This window comes from Urocampus carinirostris, chromosome 12 (assembly GCF_059441175.1).
Source record: "Urocampus carinirostris isolate Australia breed hairy pipefish chromosome 12, RoL_Ucar_1.0, whole genome shotgun sequence".
In the NCBI taxonomy this organism is placed as follows: domain Eukaryota; kingdom Metazoa; phylum Chordata; class Actinopteri; order Syngnathiformes; family Syngnathidae; genus Urocampus; species Urocampus carinirostris.
Genome location: NC_142360.1, coordinates 19,393,460 through 19,421,019, shown reverse-complemented (window position 1 = coordinate 19,421,019; position 27,560 = coordinate 19,393,460). Strand labels below are relative to the sequence as shown.

Genomic DNA, 27,560 nt, shown 5'->3' with positions numbered 1-27,560 from the left:
AAGGTTTGTATAAAAAATAAATATTTTGTAAAACAATATGCTCTATAAAGTTAAATAAAGTGGAGTTTAACTTACTTTTGCAAGATGCGCTTCAAGAGGTCCTCCCTCCTACGTGGTAAAAAGTTGCCAATATATGTTTTGTCCTCTTTCGTCTTCAAGATAATTTATCCATAGCTCATATATTTTTTTTACTTTATCTGCATTTCACCAGGCTCCACATGTGCAAACAAACTATACCGGTCTTATTGTGGTGGAAAATGTCAGGTATCGACTTGCATGCGCAGTAATTATCATCATTTACTGTGAAGGAGTGTAGTTCACGCTCAACTCCAGTTTTGTCAGCATTATTTTGCCAGTGAAGTAACACTGCTTTAAAGGGACAGTGTGTACTATTTAGTGCCACCTAGTACTAAAAAACTTTAATTCAGTTAAAAAAACAAACAAACATTAATTTGCATACTAAGCAGAAATACTATTCAACCATCCATCCATCCATTATCTGCACTGCTTATCCTCAGTAGGGTCACGGGGATGCTAGAGCAGATCCCAGTTATATTCGGGCAGTGGGCAGGGGGCACCCTGAACTGGTTGCCAGCCAATCGCAGGGCACACAGGGACAGACAACTCACTAACTCACATCTAGGGACAATTTGGACCGGCCAATTAAACTGACATGCATGTTTTTAGAATGTAGAAGGAAACCCACGCAAGGATGGGGAGTATATGCAAACTCTGCACAGGAAGGATGGTAGCTAAACTTGATCCCATGACCATAGAACTGTGCCGTGATCGTGCTAAGCAATTAGCCGTCGTGCAGCCCATGAACTGTCTTACCAATGTTAATTTTTAAATATACATATACATGTACACACACACACACACACACACACAAAGCGAGCCGTTTCTTTTGAAATAAAAGTGGAATAAAAAAGCTTGATGCGGTTGAGAAAATACTCCTTTTTACTACGGAGGAGGACCTCTTGAAGCGCATCTTGCAAAAGTAAGTTAAACTCAACTTTATTTATCTTTATAGAGCATATTGATTTATGAAATATTTATTATTTATACAAACCTTAAACATACAAAATATAACACTGAAGCAACTTACGAACAAATTCGACTTACGAACGTAAGTAGGGCAGTGTCTGTACATATTTCTGTATTGAAATTTGAAAAGAGAGTATTTCATATTGCACAAACTCTTTTCCTTATGAAGTCCTTCATCCATATCATCACCTCTTTTAATTACACAGTCATCACCTTCTTCACTAGTGTAAACATGGCAGCGTTGAAACGCTGTAATTAAATTTAATGTTTGAGTCTAACTTCTTTAATGTGGACAATTTTCCACACGGGTACTGTGATGGAAATTTTTTTATTTGAAAGAGAGGCTCCATATGAAAGAGTGCAGGGGGTGAGGGGGGGGGGGGGGGGGGACCGACTTTGGAGCGTCAGCCAGAGATTATTCTCTCATCTGTCAGATCAAAATCCCATTTGTGGTGTTCGCTCCACAGGTTTGGTTCTCACTGCCTCCTGACGCCTCCCGGTAATGCAATTAGATTCCGGGAGCTTTTCTCATGGACACAATAGCTGAAAAGGGGGATTGTTGCATGCTTCAATAAGGCTGGGAAAAATGTGTCTACATGTATGCAAGCAATTGAGTTTAGCGGAGCAAAGAAAGTTCACATCCTTGTCATACGTGTAGCACCTATGCTGTTAGGCAGAGGGAGGACAAGCTACCGGACTAGTTTTATGTTTTGTAAAAGGTAGTGCAGTGGTTAGCACATTTGCTTAACACATGAAAAATCCCTGGTTCGAGACTGGCCAGTAGAGGGATGGGTCCCACCAGGCTGTACTTGCCCACAGGGTTGGGTAGGGTTACTTTAACTGGATTACTTTTAATTACTTTTGGATTACTCCAATACCAAATATGCTAATAAAAGACAAAATAAACTAAATATGAATAAAATTATGACTCACAACACGTGGTAAGCTTTCTCTCCTGGCTTTGATCTCTTTAATCTCCGGCAAAACTAACATAAAATGCGACAGAAACAAAATAAAAAAAAATCCAAACAGCTTGCCAACATCATTTTTGCCGTTCCCTGTATTCCGTTACTCCCCAAGCCTGCACAAAATGTAGTAATTTTATTCATATTTAGTTTCTTTTGTCTTTTATTAGCATATTTGGTATTGGAGTAATCCAAAAGTAATTGAAAGTAATCCAGTTAAAGTAACCCTACCTAACCCTGCTTGCCCAAAACACACCACAGGAAATGGTGCCTCTACAACCCTAGTGGTTAAGGGATCCAATAAACCAACATTTTTAATATATGTTTAGATAAAACAAGTCAAAATTCATTCATACAAAATCTGTTAATTTATTGAACAATCAACAAGACAATACACAACATGTAATGTAAATTATATTAAAACAATACTCATATTTGGTTTAAGGTCTTCGATTAAAAAAAACAACTACGCTTACACTCTTGCGATTCAAGATAAGGCAGATGTTCAGAGGGTATTCAATTTAGACCCCAAAATAAATGTACGTAACTCCACTAGTTATTTATTTTCACGCACCATTATTGCACGCACGTCTGCACAATAGTAATAGAGAGGTGGAAAGCAAAGTAAAACAATTACAACTATTTCACAATGTCTAAAAAAATAGCCAAAGTAAAATACAGAATTGCAGAGGTTTTATAGCTGAGAATTGGTCGTTTTTAAATGGCAACTTTTGGAAACGTATGACCTACCCCTAGAAAAATGTGTGAAAAGCTGTATTTAGTTTTTCAGATTGTGATCAAATTTGACAAGGTATTGTCTCATCTGTTTTCCAGCTAAAATGCCCATGCTAAACTCATCTGCAGGCATTTGATTGCAAAAAAAAAATCAGGCGAGAATAAAAACCTTCTATTTCTGTGAATTCCAACTCAAATCACTCAATGTTAGTAGCACTTGCAGGGATTATTTCAGTTTCTGAAGAAACGTTAATGGGCTAACCCTTTTTTATTTCTATTTCAGTTTGATGACTGGTCATCTACTCTTATTTCGTTTGATAACCTTTTAGTAGTGGCATTCATCATGCCATGAGGCTCTTTAACTCCACCCGGCAGAGTAAAGGCCCACATTAAACCACACCACCTACATTGGATATTACCGAATCTTACTGCAATATGTATTCTGTGAAGCACTATTTAGTTACTCTATATAACACGCTACAGTGGGCATTTGCACGTCACACTGGGTATTTGTATATTGTATTCTTTTGGCTTTATTATTGTACTGTTCTCAGCTCAGGGATGCTGCTGGAAATGTGAATTTCCCTTCGGGGATGAATAAAGTATCTATCTATCTATCTATCTATCTATCTATCTATCTATCTATCTATCTATCTATCTATCTATCTATCTATCTATCTATCTATCTATCTATCTATCTATCTATCTATCTATCTATCTATCTATCTATCTATCTATCTATCTATCTATCTATCTATCTATCTATCTATCTATCTATCTATCTATCTATCTATCTATCTATCTATCTATCTATCTATCTATCTATCTATCTATCTATCTATCTATCTATCTATCTATCTATCTATCTATCTATCTATGAGTACTGATAGGGTTTTAGGACTCCATTCTTTTCCGGGTCACTGCCATTCCACACCACTTTTGTCCTATCTGCTTTTACCATGTCAGGTTCACCTTGCAAGTTGTTTAAAGAGCCAAATCTGCCTTGCAAGCGATACGTACCAGTCCCCTGATCTAGATTATGCAATTTTTTGGGGGGTGAGTAATCCTCAATCGTCAGAGTGTGCCTTTTTTGGGGTGCGGAGTGTAATCCTCTTATCAATATCATCAATATCAAACAACCAAAAAGATGGGACAAATAGTACACAGTTGCTTTGAATCTGATTTATTTGTGTACTGCAAACGAGTAATTGTAGTGCTGAAGGAGAGTGAGCATGTGATTGCAAAATTGCTTAATGCACATCTACAATGATCACAGCCATAATAAAACCATGGGCACTGCAAAATTCATGCATATATGAACTCATCAAGGTTTCCATTCGTTCCCCGAAGAGAATATACGACGGTGAAGTATTATTAGCTTTATCTTGAAAGCTTTGTTTAATGTAAGACAGAACTATGCTATGACGTCCTTCTGCAATACCTTCACCACTGACTGAATGAGAACTTCCTTGAATTTTGATCGTGGGCCCGTCTCTAAAGAATACTAATCAAAGAGGTCTCTGCCTTATTGAGACTCTTCAGTCACGGATGGCAGACAGTAAGTGGAGGCAACTGGTAAATGACTAGTTAAGTATTTTTTTTTGTAATTACCTGCTGATAGATATTTTTGTGGCTGATTAAAACAGTACACTTCAAAATCAATGAAAATGCTTGATTTTTTTTATGTTGAATTTTAAAGGATTGCTATGTGCTTGATTTTCGGGTGAAGTGCTTGTAAATTTGTGAAATTGTTGCCATGTTTCACAACAAGTCTGCTTAAAAATAACGTCGAAGCTGCTTTCTGGTGGCGTTGGTTTGCCATTCTATTTGTTCTTGCATGGTGATTAACGGCAGCTGGCATTAGTGAGTACGGTTATGTCTAATGAAGCGCCGTCGCCTATGGGAGAGGTGCAAGCTACACCTAAACAGAAACCTGTATTTGTACAAGCATTAGGTATCACTTTCTTTAGGTATCACGGGTACATCAAGTGTATGTTAAAATATCATTTGAAATGGAGTCTTTTTCTTTCTTTTCTGGCTTCAACAGACAAAATAAAATAGCACTTTTTTGAACCTGTCTTTGTTTTTTTATGAATACAAGACATATAAGTACTCACACCCCACAGAGTATGTGGCTGGTGGATCAGGGGTTATATATGGCAACTTGAGAAATTGTCACTACCAGAACAAACAGTGGACCCAAATGTGTTACGTTCCACACAATACTTTACTAGGGGATCGGGGGCTCAGGGAGAGAGGAAAAAAACAGCGAGCAACAGATTGGTGGGCAGGTGGAACAGGAAGACCTTGCGGCCGGTGACAGGTGGCGAGGCGGACAGCCGGGATAGGAGAGCAGAGCGTGATCATGGATCGGAACAAGTCAGGTAGCCGGGATAGGAGAACAAAGCGTGGTTGGGGATCGGAAGCAAGTCAGGGAACCGGAGACGATTGGGTAGCCAGGGACAAGGGATCGATAGTAGGAATCAGGGTAAAGAATCAGGCAGGAAGACAAGGTGGGCAGGCAGGTCCCAGGATGCAGGAACAGGTGGGAATCAAACCTAGAGCCTGAGTAAAAAGTGCTCGCCTTGCATGTGCTGAGGTTCGCTGACGGACTGACCAAGAGTGACCGGAAAGGAAGCGCTTAAATAGGGAGAGGGATAATTAGGAAACGAGTGGCAGCTGGGGCTGAAGGAGTGAGCGCAGGTAAGGGCAATCAGCGGCAAAAATATTTACTCATTTCTCCTCTAAAAGGGAATCATAAGTGTTTTCTGAAGTTATTTCAATCCTTGGTATTTAGAGAGCATACGTTGTAGAAAAATGTATTTTACCATGAAGCGCCCGAATTATCAAAATTGGTCCCCGTACACCTGAAACCAAAAGCAAAATGCGGATCCCCAGTGGCATCTGACGCCACAGGCTTTAGATCCATCCCGTTTAATTTGATTAGGCCGACTTTGGAAAACAATTTCTCGTATTGTTTGTGTAACGGCATGAGGACAACATATGTTGTGCGAGATTATAGTCCACTGGGATGAAGCTGAGCAAGCTGAAATGTCCCTCCGGCAATGATGTAATTGATGGATGATTCTGGAAGTTGGGCTATTTGTTAGATTCACTGCAGAGTCCTCCCGTCCCCCAAAAATATCCACTATTCAACCACTTACAATTTTTCACCATATACAGGGAGTGCAGAATTATTAGGCAAATGAGTATTTTGACCACATCATCCTCTTTATGCATGTTGTCTTACTCCAAGCTGTATAGGCTCGAAAGCCTACTACCAATTAAGCATATCAGGTGATGTGCATCTCTGTAATGAGAAGGGGTGTGGTCTAATGACATCAACACCCTATATCAGGTGTGCATAATTATTAGGCAACTTCCTTTCCTTTGGCAAAATGGGTCAGAAGAGGGACTTGACAGGCTCTGAAAAGTCAAAAATAGTGAGATATCTTGCAGAGGGATGCAGCACTCTTAAAATTGCCAAGCTTCTGAAGCGTGATCATCGAACAATCAAGCGTTACATTCAAAATAGTCAACAGGGTCGCAAGAAGCGTGTAGAAAAACCAAGGCGCAAAATAACTGCCCGTGAACTGAGAAAAGTCAAGCGTACAGCTGCCAAGATGCCACTTGCCACCAGTTTTGCCATATTTCAGAGCTGCAACATCACTGGAGTGCCCAAAAGCACAAGGTGTGCAATACTCAGAGACATGGCCAAGGTAAGAAAGGCTGAAAAACGACCACCACTGAACAAGACACACAAGCTGAAACGTCAAGACTGGGCCAAGAAAAATCTCAAGACGGATTTTTCTAAGGTTTTATGGACTGATGAAATGAGAGTGAGTCTTGATGGGCCAGATGGATGGGCCCGTGGCTGGATCGGTAAAGGGCAGAGAGCTCCAGTCCGCCTCAGACGCCAGCAAGGTGGAGGTGGGGTACTGGTATGGGCTGGTATCATCAAAGATGAGCTTGTGGGGCCTTTTCGGGTTGAGGATGGACTCAAGCTCAACTCCCAGTCCTACTGCCAGTTTCTGGAAGACACCTTTTTCAAGCAGTGGTACAGGAAGAAGTCCGCATCCTTCAAGAAAAACATGATTTTCATGCAGGACAACGCTCCATCACACGCATCCAAGTACTCCACAGCGTGGCTGGCAAGAAAGGGTCTAAAAGAAGAAAAACTAATGACATGGCCTCCTTGTTCACCTGATCTGAACCCCATAGAGAACCTGTGGTCCCTCATCAAATGTGAGATTTACAAGGAGGGAAAACAGTACACCTCTCTGAACAGTGTCTGGGAGGCTGTGGTTGCTGCTGCACGCAATGTTGATCGTGAACAGATCAAAGCACTGACAGAATCCATGGATGGCAGGCTTTTGAGTGTCCTTGCAAAGAAAAGGTGGCTATATTGGTCACTGATTTGTTTTTGTTTTGTTTTTGAATGTCAGAAATGTATATTTGTGAATGTTGAGCTGTTATATTGGTTTCCCTGATGAAAATAAATAATTGAAATGGGTATACATTTGTTTTTTGTTAAGTTGCCTAATAATTATGCACAGTAATAGTCACCTGCACACATAGATATCGACCTAAAATAGCTAAAACTAAAAAAGCCCCACTCCAACTTCCAAAATATTCAGCTTTGATATTAATGAGACTTTTGGGTTCATTAAGAACATGGTTGTTGTTCAATAATAAAATTAATCCTCAAAATTACAACTTGCCTAATAATTCTGCACTCCCTGTAAAAAGAGGCCTCAACAACTAAACGAGAGTGCTTCTGTGGAAGCGCATGCCGAATGTGTGGAAATGTGAGCATTATGCAATTGAACGAGTGCGCTCACCTTGCTGCCAGTTACAACAGTGAGTGAAGAGAAGAAGAGGATGTGCGTAGAGAGCTGGCCAAGTAGCAGGCATCGACATTTTGTTCGCCGCAAACCGAGCGTGAAACTTTGATGAAGAGCGATTTGCATCTCTGGATAGTTAGGAAGAGGTCGGCTTTGTCGCTCGCCACCGAAAAAGCCGGAGTTTTTAGGGAACCTGCCAAGCTCATCACCGGCCGGCGGCCACCCTCTGCCCTTCAACCTCCGCTTCCTGGCATCACTCGAAGCTGCTTCTTCCAACAGTGATTGCACCATTCTGGTGTGAATCCAAAAGTACCTGATGGGAGTTCTATTATTGACCCTTTCTGCGCTTTCCTCTTAAAGTTAGAGTGTGTATTTTTAAACGTCTCCTAGTTGTAAAAAAACCCACAAAACTTAACTACAGGCGTACGAACGAGAAGTTGAATTTGTTCGTAAGTTGCTTCAGTGCCATATTTTGTATGTTTGAGGTTTATATAAGTTGTTTAAGGATTGTATGAGTAACCTGTATTGTTTTTTACTAAAAAATAAACATTTTGTGTAATAATATGCTCGATAAAGATAAATAAAGTTGAGTTTAACTTACTTTTGGAAGATGCGCTCCAAGAGGTTCTCCTCCGTGGTCAAAAGTGGCAGAAAAATTGCGTTCCGACCATTTTCTCAACCGCATCAAGCTTTCCTATTCCACTTTAGTTTTAAAAGAAACGGCTCGCCTCTTCTTTACACTTTACACCAACCATATTGAATGGATGCATGAGATAGTAAACATTAAAAATGTCAAAATGCTTAGCGCGCTATAGATACAGTACACGTATTATGTTTACACACGAACTAGGAAGTAGAAGCCGGATTTCTTCTTCAGGGTGGATGGTGGGTGACCTGGTAGCTGCGGAGAGAAGCATTACAGTACAGTGGGACCTCGCTACTTCACAATTCGACGTTCGCGGATTCAGAGCTTCGCGGTCTGTAATGGTAATTTTTTTTTTTTTTTTTTGAAGGGGCGTCTCTACTTTGCAGATTTTCACTTTTTCCTGGAAACCCCCTCGACCGACGACACTAGCACGGCGCGCCGTTCTCGTTTCCCGGCGCGCAGTTTTAGTGCGCCTTCGCTTCACGGCCCCCTATCCCCACAGATCCCCCCTACCCCTTTGCCCCGCGGCCGCCCGTCTGTCGGCCGGAGCCATCGAGGGCCGTGTAGCGCCATGTAGAGCCATCGCGGCCCGAGCGGGAGACGCCGGGCGCCGGTGTTGTGCCCAAATCCGACTCCCGTACAAAATTCTCCCCCCCTTGCGTGAACGCGCATTCTGCTGCGCTTCCGACAGGGCCCCCATTAACCGCAATAACCGAGGTCTTACTGTAATATCCTGTACTCAGAAAAAGTCGCACACAATACAAAATCTAACTTACAGCAATGTCCAGATATTTGTCGACATCCCGAAAAAAATGTTGGTATTTTCCGTTTTACATAAGTCGAATGGTTGTAAGTAGGGGAGCGTCTTTTATACACACTGCCCTTTTAAAATTAAACAAACCCCAGGTCACACTTGTTATCAACAATCTTTACATTGAAATAAATACAACAACGCTTTTCTCGAATAATGATGGACAGGCACTGTCAACGTATAAATGATTTGTTAATTAAGGGTGTTATGTGGGACACTGCAGATCAGGAGTGAAGACAGAAGTTATTTAGTGTGTGGGTGCATGCCTGTATGCTTGTGAGTGTGTATTTGTATTCCATTGGCTTGGGGTTACCGTGGATACAACTAGGTGACTGGGAAACTTGCAAAGGAAGTGGGAGAGTTGTTATATCACAAACGTGCCCTTGATACCCACCACGATTAAAAGAAGCTACACATCGAGAGGTAACGTCAGGTCATTCTCATCCAAAACACCGATCCTTATATTTTTGGGATGAACCTTGGTCATGAATTGAAGATTAAATTACATTTTAGGTAACTTTAGTGACTATAAAGTTGATTATTAATACTGTACAACTCAAAACATTCTTCATATTACCCTGTACCCATCTGTTTAGAAACGTGTAGAACAGGGATGTCAAACTAGGGGGCCACTCGATAGAACAAACATTCACTTGGGGGCCGAACTGGTAGATGGAGGAGAAAGAAAAAAAGAGAAAGAAATAGGAGAAAGAGAGAAAAAGAGAGAGTGTGGGACAAGGACAGGGCGAAAGGGAGAAAGTGAGAGAGATTGATAGATAGATAGATGGATAGAGATAGAGAGAGAGAGACAGAGAGAAAGAGAGAGAGCATGAGAAACAAAAGAGATTAAAAGAGATCGTGAAAAAGGGGGAGTGGGGCAAAGACAGAAAGAGAAAGAAGGAAATCCAAAGATAAATTGAAAGAGAGAAGGAGAGAAAAGAGGAGAGAAAGAGAAAATGGGAAAACAATAGAGAGCAAAAGAACGTAAAAAGACACACAGAGAGAAAAAGACCAAGAAGAACAAAGAAAGAGAAGAAAAGAGACAGAGATAATGAGAGAAGAGAGATACAGAGATAATGAGACAGAGAAAGAGAGAGAGAGAGAGAGAGAGAGAGAGAGAGAGAGAGAGAGAGAGAGAGAGAGAGGGAGAGAGAGAGATACAACTACAGCGTCTTTGTGAGAGGCACCTGGCTTTGGCAACATCAAGTGGACATATTTCAACCTATATTTCGTGCTTCTCTGAGCCTTGTCTCCCCTAGCGCGCCTGATCTGGCATCACATACCTTAACCCTCCATGTCATGAACGTTGGATTCACTACACTCTTTGAAGCACTTAAAGAGACACCAAGTAATATTCTACCACTAGTTGTTGCTGGATTGTGTAGAGCACCTTAAAGTGAGTGCTACAAAGCACAAGGAAGATTACAAACTATGGAAACTCATAGTGTTCAAAATGTAACTTACAGCGATGTCCGGATATTTTCCGACATCCCCAAAAAAATGTTCGGATCTACCGTTTTTCGTAAGTCGAATGGTCGTAAGTAGGGGAGCGTCTGTGCATGGTGTCATGAAAGTAATCTGTGATTGAATATAGGTAAAACTAAGGAGATGATAATACATTTCCGTACTAAGCCTCCCCCACATGTGCCACTGTCAATTAATGGTAGTGAGGTCGAACTGGTCCATTCATTTAAGTTTCTGGGTACTTACTTGTCAGCTGACCTCACATGGACTGTCAATTCTATTGATATTCTAAAGTCAGCCAGACAAAGGCTCTACTTCCTTCGTCAACTCAAATAATTCGGAGTCCGTCAATGCATTCTAGTCAATTTTTATCGTGTTATCATTGAATCCCTTTTAACTAGGTTAATCACAGTTTGGTTTGGTCGCGTCAATCAGAAAGAATTGTCAAAGATGGAATCAGTAGTGAGGACGGCAGAGGAAATAATAATTATATATCATGTTTATGGTTTATATTGGCTGAATACAAATAGATACAAATACAAAAGACAAATACATCTGAAGGTAATGGAAGTATCAGCTACCGTTTTGCGTTTTGTTACCTTGGAAATCTCAAATAGTCTCTTTTTTAAATGTACAGTGACGCCAAATTTAACTAAGTATTGTATGTTAAAGTATTTAATAAGTCACCATGATCACAAAACACAATTAAAGAGCACCTGGCTGTTTGCCAATAGAAGAAGGGGAGGGAGGAAAGGCAAGTTGCGATAATGAGCAAGAATGAAAAATGAGAAGCGTAAATGAGAAAGAACATAAGGAGTCAAAGTACAAAGTCTTTAGTTGAGCTGAGAGTCAGTTTCAGTTGTTGTGCCAGGAACAATCCCACGTCCTTTTTATGCAAAACAGCACTCGGGGATTTCTTTTGTGCCTTTCACCTTGACCAAAAAACTTCTTCAATCCCCGTTGATCTTTTGAAGCGGTATCAAACAGGATTGCACAAGGCATGCAATTTCTCTCTGTGAAAGACAAGTTCAAAATGCTACGATTAACAGCCAGTTACCCTTTTAAGGTCCTTTTTCTAGACTTTATTTATTTTATTTATTTTCTGGTCAATAGGTAGAGAATTATTTTAAGGGTTCGTACGGGCGCTTAAAATCCTTGAAAATGCTTTAATTTTCATGTTGTATTTTAAGAATTGTAAGTGCTTGAATTTTGCATTAAGTCCTTGTAAATGATTGAAAAAGTTGTTTCTCAACAATTCTGCTTAAAAATTACACCTCCAATGCTCCGGTGGCTTCTTTTTGGCATTGCTTTTCTTCTGTTGTGACTAACGGCAGCTGGCATTAGTTTGTATGGCATTGTCCTATGATGCATCATCGCCCCTTACGGGTCGCACCTGAGAACGCAGGTGCTTGCTACACCTAAACAAGGCACCAAAAAATGTGTATTAGTGCAAGGATTACGTATCAAATATGAACATTTATAATGGGCAATGCAAAAAAATGAAGGTAGCATTTTACAGTGGTACATTGTAATCAGAAGAATTTTCTGAAACTGAAAATGTAAGCTAAATATTGCTATATATTGTCATAATTTAAAATCTATATGGAGATAGCTTTTTTTTTCTCAAAAACCAACATATTTGTCAGAACCAGAACGGAAACAGGACCCAATTGCGTTACGTTTCTCACAAGTTTTATTAAAGGAAAAAGGGAGGGCTGCGCCCACGATCCAGTGTTCGCTAGGCGCGTTAAGCGAGTCGCTCTCGTACTCGGATTGTGATCCGAACACGGAAGTGGATCTTCCGTAACGAGCGATGGCGGTGTCAAGGACGGAAAAAACGGTCGATTGCTGGGACAGGAGAGCAAAAACGTGGTCGGGGTCGGAAACGGGTCGTGAGTAGGGGCAGGGGAGCAGACGTGGTCGGGATCAAAAACGGCTCGTAAGTCGGGACGGGAGAGCAGACGTTTTCAGGATAAAAGTGGGTCGTAGCCGGAGACAGACGGGACCAAAAATGGGACAGGTGGGCGTCAGGGTCGAAAAAGGCTTGCCTAGTATACACTGAGGTTTGGAGATGGACTGACAACAGGGGATTGACAGGACTGAGTTCAAATACTGACAGGGAGCCAATCAGAACCCGCCAAATGAGAGACACAGCTGAGTCACATCAGTAATCATGACAATCCAGCTTTAAAAATCTTATGTCTCGTTAAATGCACACGCAACATCAAAAATCGCGTATGTAAATTGAGATATTTTTCGGGTCTGCAAAAATACATGATTCACAACGGATTTCTTTCTTTTTAATGCTACTGTACTGGATGAATTGAAATTTTTGGCTTTGATAGTCCGCAAAAAGTGCTTGAATTTGGCCATGAAAAAGATATACGAACCCTGTCTTTGTCCTCTGTCTTCCACTGCGCAGCAGGCTCCAAATTCCCCAACTCATTAAAACCCTACCCAACCCGCACCCCCACATTTCCAATAAGCAAATTCAGCAGACGCATGATTTTTGATAATAAGCCCAGTGGTAATTTGTCATGTGGGCTGACCAGCAAAGCACCGCGTGTGTGCCGTTTTGGACATGAATGGCGGCGATAAAGAAAAGAGGACTTGCAAAGCTCACAGCGAGCCTCGATTCATGCGTCCACAGCAGGAACATCGGTGCGTTTGTGGAAGGAGATGTTTTCTTTGTGGTACCGGTTGGGTGTGATAAATCCTCATTTTCTGCGAAAATAATACATTGATTAGTCAATCTATCTATTACGCAGGCAGATCAAACTTAGTTTGGCTCAGGGGGCCGGATCCAGACTTTGGGTTTTTAGGTGCAGTAAAAAAATGTCAACGTTAGCTTTGTTTTCAGTACTATGCTTTATTATTCGCCCTACATGTGTAGCCTACCTTACAAATTATAAAAAGCGATCTTTTTTAAGCACAACACATGAATTCACAAACAATAGAAACATTTTCTTTATGTTTGGCATTAAATGTGTGAGATATTTGTTTGTTTTTATCTCTTAAATAAGTGCAGCTTTACATCTCAACCAACTTACCATATAAGCACACAAATGGGAGCTGTAATTAAAAAATACATTTGCCTCCATTTTCATACTGCTTTGAATTGCAAATACAAAATTAGAGATTAAACAGTAAACAGGCAATAACATGAGATCAAACTACTTGGCTAGACCCACCAAAGCTAAGAAAATACTGCACAGTATTGTCATTAAAACAGGAAATCTTACATTTATAATCTAGTTAAGTCAAGTCATGTTTATTTGTATGGCCCTTAATCACAAGGAGTCTCAAAGGGCATCACAGACCACAGATTATTGCAAACCACAGACTATTATTACACCATCCCCTGATCTAAAACATACACCGCTTATCCTCAGTCGGGTCGCGGGGTGCTGGAGCCCATCCCAGCCGTCTTCGGGCAGTGGGGAGGGGACACCCTGAATTGGTTGCTAGTCAGTCGCAGGGCACACAGGGACAGACAACGCACTCGCTCATTCACACCCACGCTGGCACAGGGAGAACATGCAAACCCTGCACAGGAGGGCTGATAGCTGCATATGATCCCATGACCTCAGAAATGTGCTGTGGACGCGCTAATCAATCAGCCGCTGTGCTTCATTCATTCAAATGTTTGTAAATCCAACTGTGCCTCACCCAAAACTAACCCCAATTTGTGTCACTGCAGTACCGATGCATCGGCTCTGTATCGTTACTTGCCCATCTCTACTTCTTATCTTATATTAATCATCACTTGTATAATGCTAGTAGCACTTCCTGAGCCATTTTCCTTTGCATTTTTTTTCCCTTTAAAACAGGGGTGTCAAACAGACGGCCCGCGGGCCGGGTAAGGCTCGCTAAGGGTTCGTTTCCGGCCCACGAGACAAGGGTGAGGGAAGCACAAGAGAAAAACAAGCTGCAGGTTGAAATATGTCCACTTCATGTGGCCAAAGCCAGGTGCCTCTTACAAAGACGCTGAAGTTGTATTTCTTTTACTCTCTCCCTTTCTCTTTCTCTCTTGCTCTCTCTCTCGCTTTACGCTTGCGCTGTCCCTCTCGCTTGCTTGCTTTTCGCTTTCCCTCTCTCTCTCGCTTTTTGCTTTCTCTCTCTCTCTCTCTCTCGCTTTTCATTTTCTTTCTCTCTCCCTCTGTCGCTTGCTTTTTCGCATTCTCTCTCTCGCTCTGGCTTTTTGCTCTCTCTCTCTTGATTTTTTTGCTTTCTCTTGCTCTCTTTTTTCTCTCTTCCTCCTGCTCTCTCTCTGTCTTTTGCTTTTTGATCCCTCTCTCGCTTTCCCCTCTTTCTCTCTCGCTCTGCCCTTAGCTTATTCTCTCTCTCTCCCTCTCTCGCTTTCCCTTATTCTCTTTCTCTCTAATCTACTAGTCCGGCCCCTGAGAGAATGTTTGTCCTATCGTGTGGCCCCCGAGGTAAGATGAGTTTGACACCCCTGTTTTAAAAGATAAAATATTTATGCTGAATATCAAAATCAGATTTTAGGAATGAATACATTCAAATGCGTGCAACTGTTAGTCATATTCATTATTAAAATCTGACACATTTTTTGTGTTTGTGCACTGTCTCTACTGACTTACAGTCATTACATATTGATTACCAACATACTTGGAAGGAATTCAGGGCGAGACTACTCCCCGTATATTTACTCCTCCGTGCATCTTTGCAGTCAATGTACTTGAGCTCAACCTTATTCAAGTAGTCAACATGTTAAGGTGGAAGCTTATAATTAACATGTTAAGGTGGAAGCTTATAATTTGTGCATGCATGGAAACAACATGCCAACTCCTGCTGGCCGGCCGTCAAGAAATACAATCCAAAGAAATATGCTCACCACCTAAAAATATACTCATCACAGAAACATCACAGTCTAAAAAACAGGTGTCAAACAGGCAAGACAACACTCAGAGAAGCGCAAGAGAAAAACAAGCTGCAGGTTGAAATATGTCAACTTGATCTTGCCAAAGAAAGGTGCCTCGAACAAAGAGACTGTACTTGTATTTCTTTTTCTCTTTCTCTCTCTCTCTCTCCCACTTTTCCACCCCTTTCCTCCCACTCTCTGTCTCTGTCTCTTTCACTCTCTGTGTCTCTCTTTTTCTCTTCCTTTGTTGCTCTTTGTCTCTTTCTCTGTGTCTTTTTAACTCCTTTTCCCTAATTTACTTTTTTCCTTTTCTCTCTCTTCTCTTTCTCTCTTCCTACCCTTCGCGCTTTCTTTTCTCTTTTCTCTCCTTCTGTCTTTCTATTTCTCTTTGGATTTCTTTCTTCCGCTCCCTTTCTTTCCCCCTCTCTCACGACTTCTCTTTTTATCTCTTTTGTTTCTCACGCTCTCTCCCTCTCTTTTTGTCCCACCCTTTCTCCTTTTCACTCCCTCTTTCTCTTATTTATTTATCTCTCTTTTTCTTTCTCTTTAATCTAATAGTCCGGCCCCCGACAGAATGTTTGTTCTATCGCGTGGCCCCCGAGTTAAAATGAGTTGAATACCCCTGGTGTAAAATAAGATAACAGAAAACTAAAGACAGGACAGTTTAACGAAAAGTGCTAGGAAATTCTACTCATGATGCAATTCCCCGCAAATATGGTGTGGTTACATTCTAAAAGCTCAGTAAATCCAACCTTGTAAAATATTTACCACAAAACACAATAAACACTCGATAATGCTGACAGATAAAAATGTCCGCCTCAAAGCATTCCTGCAACTCACATTACTCTATGTTACTTCCACTTGCTGTGACTATTTTGGTCTGGGACAAAACTTCATGGTGTTGGGTGAATTTTACCGGTACAGTAAGGGTTTAAAAGGATACATATAAACCTCTGTCATAACAAAAAAAAACGCAGACAAGATTAAAAGAGAGAAGGCCGCAGCAACAAGCAATGGGCGTGTTTGCATTGTCTTCATTGGGTAATTTTAGATAGATAGATAGATAGATAGATAGATACTTTATTCATCCCCGAAGGGAAATTCACATTTCCAGCAGCATCCCCTTTGCTGAGACCAATACAATAATAAAGCAAAAAGAATACAATATACAAACACCCAGTGTGACGTGCAAATGCCCACTGTAGCGTGTTATATAGAATAACTAAATAGTGCTACACAGAATAGATATTGCAATAAGATTTGGTAATATGCAATGTAGGTGGTGTGGTTTACTGTGGGCTTTTACTCTGCCAGGTAGAGTTAAAGAGCCTCATGGCATGAGGAAGAGAAGATCTCTTCAGTCTGTCCATGGTACAAGACAGGGACAGCAGTCTGTCGCTGAAACTGCTCTTCTGTCTGGAGATAATGCTGTGTAGTGGATGCGATGGATTGTCCATGATTGACCGCAGCTTTTCCAGTGCCCGTCTCTCAGCTACTGTTGTTAGGCTGTCCAGCTCTTTGCCCACAACAGAGCTCGCTTTCCTAGCCAGTTTATTGAGACAAGAGGCATCCTTCTTCTTGACGCTGCCTCCCCAACACGCTGTCGCATAGAAGAGGGCGCTTGCCACAACTGTCTCATATAATATTTTCAGGAGCTTTTTGCAGATTTTGAAGGAGGCCAGCCTTCTGAGGAAGTAAAGTCGGCTTTGCCCTTTCCTACATAGAGCTTCTGTGTTGGCAGTCCAGTCCAGTTTGTTGTCCAGCTGCACACCCAGGTATTTGTAGGTCTGGACAAATTCTACACATTCTCCTTTGATGGTTACAGGAACGGGGTGAGTTCTGGTTCTCCTGAAGTCCACCACCATCTCCCTGGTCTTGGTGGTGTTCAGGTGCAGGTGGTTTGTGTTGCTCCATCGGACAAAGTCCTGAATCAATTTCCTGTACTCCTCCTCCTGCCCATTTCTGATACATCCCACGATCGCAGTGTCGTCGGCAAACTTTTGCACATGGCAGGACTCAGAGTTGTACTTAAAGTCCAATGTAAATAGAGTGAATAGGAACGGAGAGAGCACTGTCCCCTGCGGAGATCCTGTGCCGTGTGCTGCTAACCACAGTGTCCGATGTACAGCCCCCCTGTTTCACATACTGGGGTCTGCCTGTCAGGTAGTCAGTAATCCATTCTACAAGGTGTGAGCTAACTCCCATCTCTGTCAGTTTCCTACTCAGTAGCAGAGGCTGTATGGTATTGAAGGCACTGGAGAAGTCCAAAAATGTAATCCTCACAGCCCCTTAGCCCTATCCAGGTGAGAGAGGGATCGGTGTAACATGTATACTATAGCATCCTCCACTCCCACCTTCTCCTGGTAAGCAAATTGCAGTGGGTCGATGGCGTGACGGGCCTGTAGTCTCAGGTGGGGCAGCAGCAACCGCTCCATGGTTTTCATCACATGTGATGTCAGGGCGACCGGCCTGAAGTCGTTAAGTTCCTCAGGTCTTGATTTCTTTGGGACTGGGATGATGCAGGATGTTTTCCACAGCTGAGGGACCCTCCCCTGTTCCAGGCTCACTGGCTCAGGTTGAAGATGCGCTGTAGAGGGTCTCCCAGCTCAGACGCACAGGCTTTCAGCAGTCGGGGGGATACTCCATCTGGACCAGCTGCCTTGCTGGTTCGCAGCCTTCTCAGCTCTCCACACACCTGGGCTGCAGTTATTTTTAGTGGGGGGATGTCTTCCATGCTAGTGTCCAGAGGGGTGGGGGGAAGGACAGCTGCAGTACTCAGGGGTGAGGATGAGGCAGAGTGGTCAAACCTGTTGAAAAAGTTGTTCAACTGGTTGACTTGCCCCACATCTACATCCACAGCCACACCCTGCTTGGTGCTGCAGCCAGTAATTGTTTTCATCCCTTCCCACACCTCCTTCATGTTGTTGTTCTGCAGCTTTTTCTCCAACTTCCTCCTGTACTGCTCCTTCCCTTTCCAGAGCTGGACTTTGAGCTCCTTCTGTACTCGTTTTAGCTCCTGCTGATCACCATTTTTAAAGGCCCTCTTCTTTTGGTTCAGAAGGCACTTGATGTCGCTCGTGATCCAGGGCTTGTTGTTGGCATAGCAGCGTACAGTCTTTATAGGAACAACATTGTCCATGCAGAAGTTAATGTAGTCAGTAGTGCAGTTTGCCATCTCCTCAATGTCCCCACTGCTGGACACTAGCAGGACATCCCAGTCCGTACGTCCAAAGCAGTCTCTCAGAGCCTGCTCTGCCTCGGTGGACCATTTTCTAAAAGAGCGTGTGGTTGTTGTTAGCCTCCTCACTTTTGGTTTGTACTGTGGTTTAAGCAGAATGAGGTTGTGGTCTCCTTTTCCAAGGGCAGCCAGTGGTTTTGCACTGTATCCATTTTTGATATTTGCATACAGAAGGTCAATAGTCCTATTTCCCCTGGTCTTGCAGTCCACATACTGGACGAAAGAGGGCAGTGTCTTATCAAGAGTCACGTGGTTGAAGTCCCCAGAGATTAACATTGCAGCCTCCGGGTGTTGTGTTTGTAGCTTTGCCACCGCGGAGTGGATGACGTCACACGCTACTTCCGCATCAGCGCGCGGTGGGATGTAAACAATGACAGCAATGGCGTGTCCGAACTTTCTGGGCATGTAATAGGGACGCAGACTAACGGCCAAAAGTTCAACATCACGGCAGCAGATAGAAAGCTTTGTTTTTACATGCCCGGGGTTATACCACCTCGTGTTCACGTAGATAGCCAGTCCCCCTCCTTTGCGCTTCCCACTGACTTTTGTGCCTCTGTCAGCCCGAACAGCGTCCGGGATGCTAGACGTGAGCCACGTTTCCGTAAAGCAAAGCAAGCTGCACTCCCTGTATGCTTTGATGTCTTTCACAAGCACAGCCAGTTCGTCGATCCTATCCTAGGGAGTTGACATTCCCCATGATTATGGACGGTACCGTGGGCTTATATCGCCACTTTGCCGCTAGCCGCTTAGCCTTTACCTTAGCACCGGCTCTGCACCCCCGGTAGGGTCGCCTCACCTCGTTAGGTAAAAGGGGGACCGCGCCGGCTCGAGATTTCTTCAGGTCGAGGAGTTGATTTCTTGAATATATGCATTTTTGCGCGTTAAAACCCATATCCATAGGATAGAAAGTAATCCAAAGTGATACAAGTGTTGCAAGGCAGCCACTAAAAAAGTAAGCAAAAAAACAAAAACAATAAATCACAAAAGTAGCGAAAATAACACGGGAGCTGCTGGAGTGGCTGTCCCCTAATCCATCCATCCATCCATCCATCCATCCATCCATCCATCCATCCATCCATCCATCCTTCCCTCCATTTAATAAATCCATCCGTCCATTTACCATTGATGGGCAGGAAACGAGAGACTCCGCCCACTAAGACATATCAATGCATTGAACCTCGAGATCAACCCTGAGTCAGTGGGATCTTTCTTTCCATCCATATTTCTATTCATCGATCGATCCCTCTCTCCAAACCCTCCCTAACTCCATTCATTCATCCATTTGACCCTCCCTCCATTCATCTATCTATTCATCTTTCTCTCCAAATTTTCCCTCCCCCTCTCCTAATCCTCCATCTTTACCTCATCCCATTCATCCATCCATCCATACCTCCATCACCTGCCCATCCATGCATCCACCAATCAATCCAACCAACCCTCCACCATTCATCCATCCAAATATCAATCCGTCTTGTCCCCTAATCCATCCATCTATCCATCCATCCATCCATCCTTCCCTCCATTTAATTAATCCATCTGTCCAACTTCTATCTCCTGCCCATCCATGCATTCATCCATCAATCCAACCAACCCCCCCTCCACCAATTATCCAATATCCCTATATCAATCCCTATTGTCCCCTAATCCATCCATCCATCCATCCATCCATGCTTCCATCCATTTAATAAATCCATCCTTCCAACTTCAATCACCTGCCCATCCATGCATCCATCCATCAATCCAACCAACCAACCCTCCCTCCATCCACCATTCATCCATCCAAATATCACTCCCTCCTGCCCCCTAATCCATCTATCCATCCATCAATCTATCCATCCATCCATCCATCTATCCATTCATCATTCCATCCTTCCATCCTTTTCTCTCTTGCTGTAAATGAATGGATTTTTTAACTATAAGAATATATGATTTGAATTAATATGAGCAGAGTGATTTTTCCAAAATATGATTTTATTTGGGCGCTCCATCCCACTTTTCACATTTCTACTGTCTATTCAGAATCTGGTTGGGTTTTTCACTCCAGCAATATTCTCATTTTTATTTTCAGTCAAACCCTTTCCCCCTGCCCCCTCTCTCCCTTTTTTCTCTCTTTATCTCTCTTTTAAGAATATGGAAGGGTTTTTAATTCACTTCACAGCAGTAATTTTCTGATTCTTTCTCTCTCTTTCTTCTTCTCCCTCACCCTCTCCCTTTGCCGATCTTTCACTATCGAAGAAACATTTTCCTCTGACTCATTGCTTGTAGTACAACCTGAGCTGAGTGATAAACGGTCTCTGTCCCTCGAGTGACATGGAGCGTTCTTTAGCTTTTTAGCGGAGCACAACAATGCAATCCTTTTTCCTACATTTGCTCAAATACTTCCATTCTTCTAGTCCAGGGATCATCAACTGTGGCTCCTGGGCTAGATATAGCTTTTTTCATGAGTTAATATGGCTCGGAGATAAAATTGTAGTCACTCAAATCTGTCATTTGCATGATGCACCTTGCTGATTTTGGTCAAACAGGCCAAAGCACTACGTTTAGATATATAGGGCACAATATCAACTAAGGTTTACAGTCGAGGTGTCCAAACATCATAGCCCATTTTGGTTGCACGCTGCGAATGAATCCTGAATATGGAATCTCATTGAACAATGTATGTTTGCTGTTGAGACACTTTATGATGAAAACAAACTGTAAACACCCAAAAAAGCAAGCCAAGCACACAGATCAATTTGATTGGGTGACAGATATCTGCACACATAGCACGCTCACCTCTCTTTCACACTTCCCAATGCACTGAAGGGAAATACGTTTTTGTAGTTTTTTGTGACATTTTTTGTGACATTTTTACACACTGAACCTGCTTTCACTTTGTGTTTAAATCATTATTTACAAAATATATGAAGATCAAAGTGAGCCTCAATAATCTTAAGTAACTGCAATATTTGTTAAAATGGAACTCGAGCTGTGGCATTATTATTATTTTTGACTTCTGAGTTACGTTAGCCTGAGATAGGAAACATGTTTCAGTGCCAGGGCTTCAGATTTGAGTGAGTTCATTCAAGTCAGTGTAGTTGTCAGGACCAGAACGGAAACAGAACCCAATTGCGTTACGTTTCTCACAAGTTTTATTGAAGGAAAGAGGAAGGGCTGCACACACGATCCGGTGTTCGCTGGACGCGGGAAGCAAGTCGTTCTCATACTCTGATTGTGATCTTAACACGGAAGTGGATCTTCCGTAGCGAGCGATGGCGGTGTCAGGGACGGAAAAATAGGTCGGTAGCCGGGACTGGGAGAGCAAGGCGTGGTCGGAAACGAGTCATAAGCCAGAACGGAAAAGTAGACTTAGTCGGGGACAAAAAAAGTTGTAAGCCGGAACGGGAGAGCAGACGTGGTCAGGATCAAAACGGGTCATAGCCGGAGACAGACGGGAGCAAAAACGGGACAGGTGGGAGTCAGGGTCGAAAAAGGCTTGCCTAGTATACACTGACAGGACAGGGTTCAAATAGTGATAGGGAGCCAATCAGAAACCGCGGCAGTTGGTGCCCAATAAGCGGGCACAGGTGAGTCACACATCAGTAATCATGAGAGTAGTTTCCCATTGATCACCAGCACATGAGAAAATACAGGATAAATAAATAAAGCCCAGATTTGACAAGTCACCATGGTAACAGGAAAGCCAAGGGCGTAATTTTAACACCCTTTAACATTAAACTTTCAAGGCAAACATTTCCTTTTCATTTCTTTCACCCTATCCCTTGACAGAACACACCTTGCTAATTGCACAAAGTGCAACCCTGCAATGTTCGTGTGTTCACCTATAGTTTATTATAGCACAATTCTCATTTCTGGTTAGCAGACATGGCAACGTATCACAGCCTTGAAAGGTTTAGAAACCTTTCGTCAGTCCTGATAAGAAATAACCGTGTTCCTTTAGCTATTATTAGCAGGGCACTTATTTTATTCCCTTTTCACTTTTAGTTTGCGCGTGTGCCGGAGTCAGTACATTTAATGACATGGATGAAAGCACTGACCTTCACCTGTACTTAATGGCCACAAAGGCTGGTCCTAAATCATCTTCTCATGAGAATGTGGTGAACATTTGCTGTTTGTTGAGTAGCCCCAGGGAAAGAGCAGGTTATCGTTGAGAGGTCTGCACAACATTAATGTAAAAAAAAGCGCCAACACAACTGTGATGAATGCTGTTAAAGTGTCACCACTCAAATGGTCTTTGTTTTTCTTAAAAGGTTTTGTTGAATTTGACCCATTTGTATTAAAATAATCTGTTTTAGATAGAACTGCTGGATTCATGGTTTAAATAGAGACTATCCTTGGTGATATTAAGCCTAGTAGTTTCTTTAAATTAATTATTCATACAGCAATGCCCGACTTACGAAAGAGATGAATTTATTTTTTACCACTAAGAGGCGCTAAATAATACACTTTGTCTCTTCAATTAATAATTCATTTTTAGCAGACGGAAATAGTTATTCATGTTGAATATAAACACAATTATCGTTACTAATGTAATTTCCAGTTTAATGTCTATTAAAAACAAGAACAACATTGTAGTGGTAAAAGCAATTTTGGGGCTAAATTGCTCAGCCTCATTTGGATGTAATTAAACAATATTTTTGTTTGTGGCTTTTTATTTAGGCACAGCACAAAAATCAACATCCATCAATACGTAACAAAAGGAAAGAGCAACATATTTTCACAAAAAACAGCTGTACAACACAATGATTTAACACTTAAAAATGAGCCCAAAGGGAGAAGGCTGAAGCTGAAGCTTTACGTGCCGACCTCTATTCTGTTTTATTTTTGCAGGTAAGACATATTCAAAATAAAAACAAGAAAACAGAAACCTACGCCACCGAAGAGAACTTAGAAAACTCCTATAACATATAACACACAAATAAACTCTTGATAGATTAATCCTCTATAGCAGGGGTCGGGAACCTTTTTGACTCAAAGAGCCATAAAAGCAAAAAATATTAATTTTATTTTGGGAAAGAGCCACACCATATATTATGAGACAAATTTACTAAATTGCTAAACCCGCGCCCCAGACAAAAGCTTAGTCTTCAGCACATTTATTTTTGATGATTTGATAAAAATTATGAAAAGAGAATAATGCCAGAGCCCCTGTCCCAAAATCAACAAACATACCACTTTAAACTTGTCTCTTTCTTGCAATGACTCAAGATCGGTTCAACTCCTTTTGACCCTTTTTTATCATACATATTGGTTTCAAAACCAGATGCAAGCATTTATTTTGTAAAAACGTCACAACATTCTGAGAATAGGGAGCCTTATGTGCTTACCTTTGGCGAGAGATGGGAGGGAATGCTTGTACCTTTTGCATAGCTCCACCCATCCCTCCCACTCACCCAATCAAATGACTAAGCTCTCTTCCGGTGTTTTAGCGTATTTACAGTTCTGTGGATTCATCATAAGGTATCTGAACACTGAACACAGATTACATAGTGAACTTTTATATAAAGGATTCTTTAGCTTTGTACAGCTAAAACGAGTTTTTTTCCCCATTTTTGTGTGACACCTTGACTGTAAATTGTAGTGAAAAACGTGCCATATATATACTGCGAAGTAATCATTTGACAGTAAGTTTCGGTTTGGCTTTGCGTGTAACTTAACAGGATAGACGAATCAAGTTTTGGACAAGATGGAGAAATTTTGCATGCCATCAAATCTGTCTCTGAGCCACAGATACTCGTAGAAAGAGCCATATATGGCTCGCGAGCCATAGGTTCCCGACCCCTGCTCTATAGTATATTATCTAAAAGATATACAGACGCTGCCCTACTTACGACGATCGTTCGTAAGTTGAATTTGTTCATAAGTTGCTTCAGTGCTATATTTTGTATATTTAAGTTTTATATGAATATGTTTAAGGCTTGCATACATAACCTGTATTGTTTTGTACTAAAACATAAACATTTCATAAATTATATCCTTTATAAAGATAGATAAAGTTGAGTTTGACTCACTTTTGGAAGGTGCATTTCAAGAGGTCCCCTGTGTTTGAGAGTGGCCAAAAAAAGGGGATCCAACCATTTTCTCGACCGCATCAAGCTTTCTTATTCGACTTTAATTTCATAAGAAACATCTCGCCTCTTCTTTACACTTTACACCAACCATATTGAATGAATGCACGAGATATTAAACAATGAAAATGTCAGAGTTCTTAGTGCGCCGAAGATAGTATAGACATAGACAGTATAGAATCTTTACACATGAATTGGGAAGTAGAAGCCGAAAAACTTCTTCGGGGTGGATGCTGGTTGACCTCTCACAGCGCCACCACACGCCGGTAGCGGCGGAAAGAAGCACGACAGTACTATCCTATACTTGGATAAGGTACACTGGTCCACACAATCTACCGTTTTACGTAAGTCGAATGGTCGTAAGTAGGGGAGCGCCTATGTACCTTTATGTAGGGGCAAAATTTTAAATGGAATTTAATTATAGGTTGAAAGTGACTGTAGGGCTTGGCTTAAGATGTAAGAGCCTCAGTACAATAGTATAATGATAAACATTCTTAAACGTCTATCTCGATAAGAATCCTACGAGGTACTGTTTAACGAAACATGGAAAAATTGATATTAGCTGATATTAGGACATGATGCATTCCTAATGAATGCAATGATGAATCAATTAGGAATATAAGATAGCACTCTAATATTGATTATTCCATGTGTTATTTCTCCCTACAGCAAAGAAGACATGTGCAACCACTGAATTTGCCTGCAAAAATGGACAGTGCGTCCCTGCTAGGTGGCGCTGCGACGGGGAGCAGGAGTGCGCAGATGGCTCGGATGAAGCTGAAGCAATCTGCAGTAAGTAGCTGACCACAGCCGATGCTTGTAAAAGGCCAATTTTATATGGATGAGCAACACAGATGGCGTGTGGCCAGACACATGGGCTGGGTGGTCATGTCACACTCACAAACACAAACAAACACACTATTGAACCTGCAAGTGGCCCTACTCAGGCACCAATGAGGATTTTATTTTGTTAGGACTTAATGCACCATTAACTAGTGTTTATATAGAGCTTATTTATAGGTGGAATGTGCCATAGTTTATTACTGAACCATGCTAACACAGTAGTAAAACTAGATTGGCTTAGCGCCATTAGAGCATCACCCGCGCAGAGATGCAAAACCATTTTTGTGGGGTTTCCTGGCCAGATTTATTCTGTTCTGGGAGAGTAAATTGTCTTTCTGGGATTCGGCAAACTCAAAAAGGCAAGGTCAGCTTTTTTGACAGTTTTCACATCTGGGGTAACCTACTTGTAAAAGATGCTGTTGATATTCAAAGTCATTCTGGACTGGGAGAGTGGGATGCCTTTCTGGAAAAAAGATCTGAATCAACAAAGCCGCAAATCCCTTTTAGGGCGATCCTGCTTAGATTTGTTCTGCCCTCGGAGAGTAGAATAACGAGTCAGCTTTTTTGACAGTTTCTAAATCTGGGGTAACCTATCTGATATTCAATGTCGTTCTGGACACTGAGAGTGGGATGTCTTTCTGGGAAAAAAATCTGAACAAACAAAAAGCCGCAAATCCCTTTTTGGGTAATCCTGGCAAGATTTGTTCTGGTTTGGGAGAGTAGAACATCTTTCTGGGAACGCTAATGAGTTAGCCAACCCAAAAATGCTGAGTCAGCTTTTTAGTCAGTTTTCACATCTGGGGTAATCTACCTGTAAAATATGCTGTTGATATTGAATGTCGTTCTGGACTGGGAGAGTGAGAAGTCTTTCTGGGGAAAAAGTTCAGAATCAACCAAACCATATGTGCTGAGTCAGCTTTTTGGTATTTTTCACATCTAGGGTAACCTGCCTCACTGCCTGTGAAAGGTGGTGGTCACACCTAAACCCCTTTCACCCTCACTTTGCTCGCGGTTGATAATTACATACAGGCTGTCCTAAATGAAATGTAAACGCTTTCATATTAAAAAACCAATAAACTTCTTTTTCTATTTCAGATTTGATTTTTGAGTAAGATTGGCGAATACTGGTCTTACGATTGTAAAAAAAAAAAAAAAAAAGCTGGAGTTCCACACAAAGATGCACCTGAACATGTCTTTGCACTTCAGTTTTATTTTCTCGGTTCTAGAAGTTTTCGGAGCAGGCGGTTTATTTTTTTTTTTATTTTTTTTTTTTTCAAAAACATAAGCCCGTTAGCCGCCATTCTTACTCCAAAACAAAATCTGAATAACAAAAGTATATTATAGTGCTACCAAATACTAAAATCTTTAGTAGTTTAGTACATCAGTTTATAGCAAAATTGAAAAATATACATTTTCTATGGAAACTGTCGAAATTGTAAAAGCAAATCAAGCAATACTCTTTTTGTATCGACAATGTACAATGTTCCTACGTTAGTGCCATCTTCTGAACAATTTCAGTAACAGCAAGTTTGACGTACGGATACTACATTCTCCTATAAAGACTTTTGACGTAAAAATGGCATTCCTAAATGCTACTAAAAGCAATCTGAAAATTCTCTATCCATTCTGAAATATAATTTTCATTGTTTGGATGTCCTGAAATTTTAAGTAAACCCTCAAAAACTAGGGACACCCGCACAATTAAGTGATATCGATTGTCAGCAATGAATAAAGTCTACCTGGAATTAGAATGAAAATTGTCTTGATTGTCAAGTCAAGTCATGTTTTTTTGTATAGCCCTTCACCACAAAGAGTCTCAAAGGGCTGCACGGACCACAGATTATTGCAAACCACAGACTATTATTAGACCATCCCCTGATCTAAAACCTACATGAGGGCAAGGAAAAACATATATAAATTATCCTATACAATAAGAAATCAATATTTCAATGGAGAATGTTGGGATTTAATCCCACTACTTCTCACATGTTAAGCAAGCTAATTCCCTGTTGTTGGA

At 41.5% G+C, this 27,560-nt stretch overlaps 1 protein-coding gene across 4 annotated transcripts in view; it reads left to right on the top strand.

The window, feature by feature from the left end:
- Positions 1-27,560, top strand: part of LOC148355190 (low-density lipoprotein receptor-related protein 8-like) — a 245,425-nt gene that overhangs the window by 84,332 nt on the left and 133,533 nt on the right. For all 4 annotated transcript variants that reach the window (XR_015852190.1, XM_088349134.1, XM_088349131.1 and 1 more), the window contains exon 3: positions 25,370-25,492. Coding sequence is in view for 3 of the 4 variants with exons in the window: in XM_088349134.1 (XP_088205260.1) it covers positions 25,370-25,492 (123 nt within the window). In the remaining variant the exon portion in view is untranslated. The remainder of the gene's footprint in view (positions 1-25,369; positions 25,493-27,560) is intronic.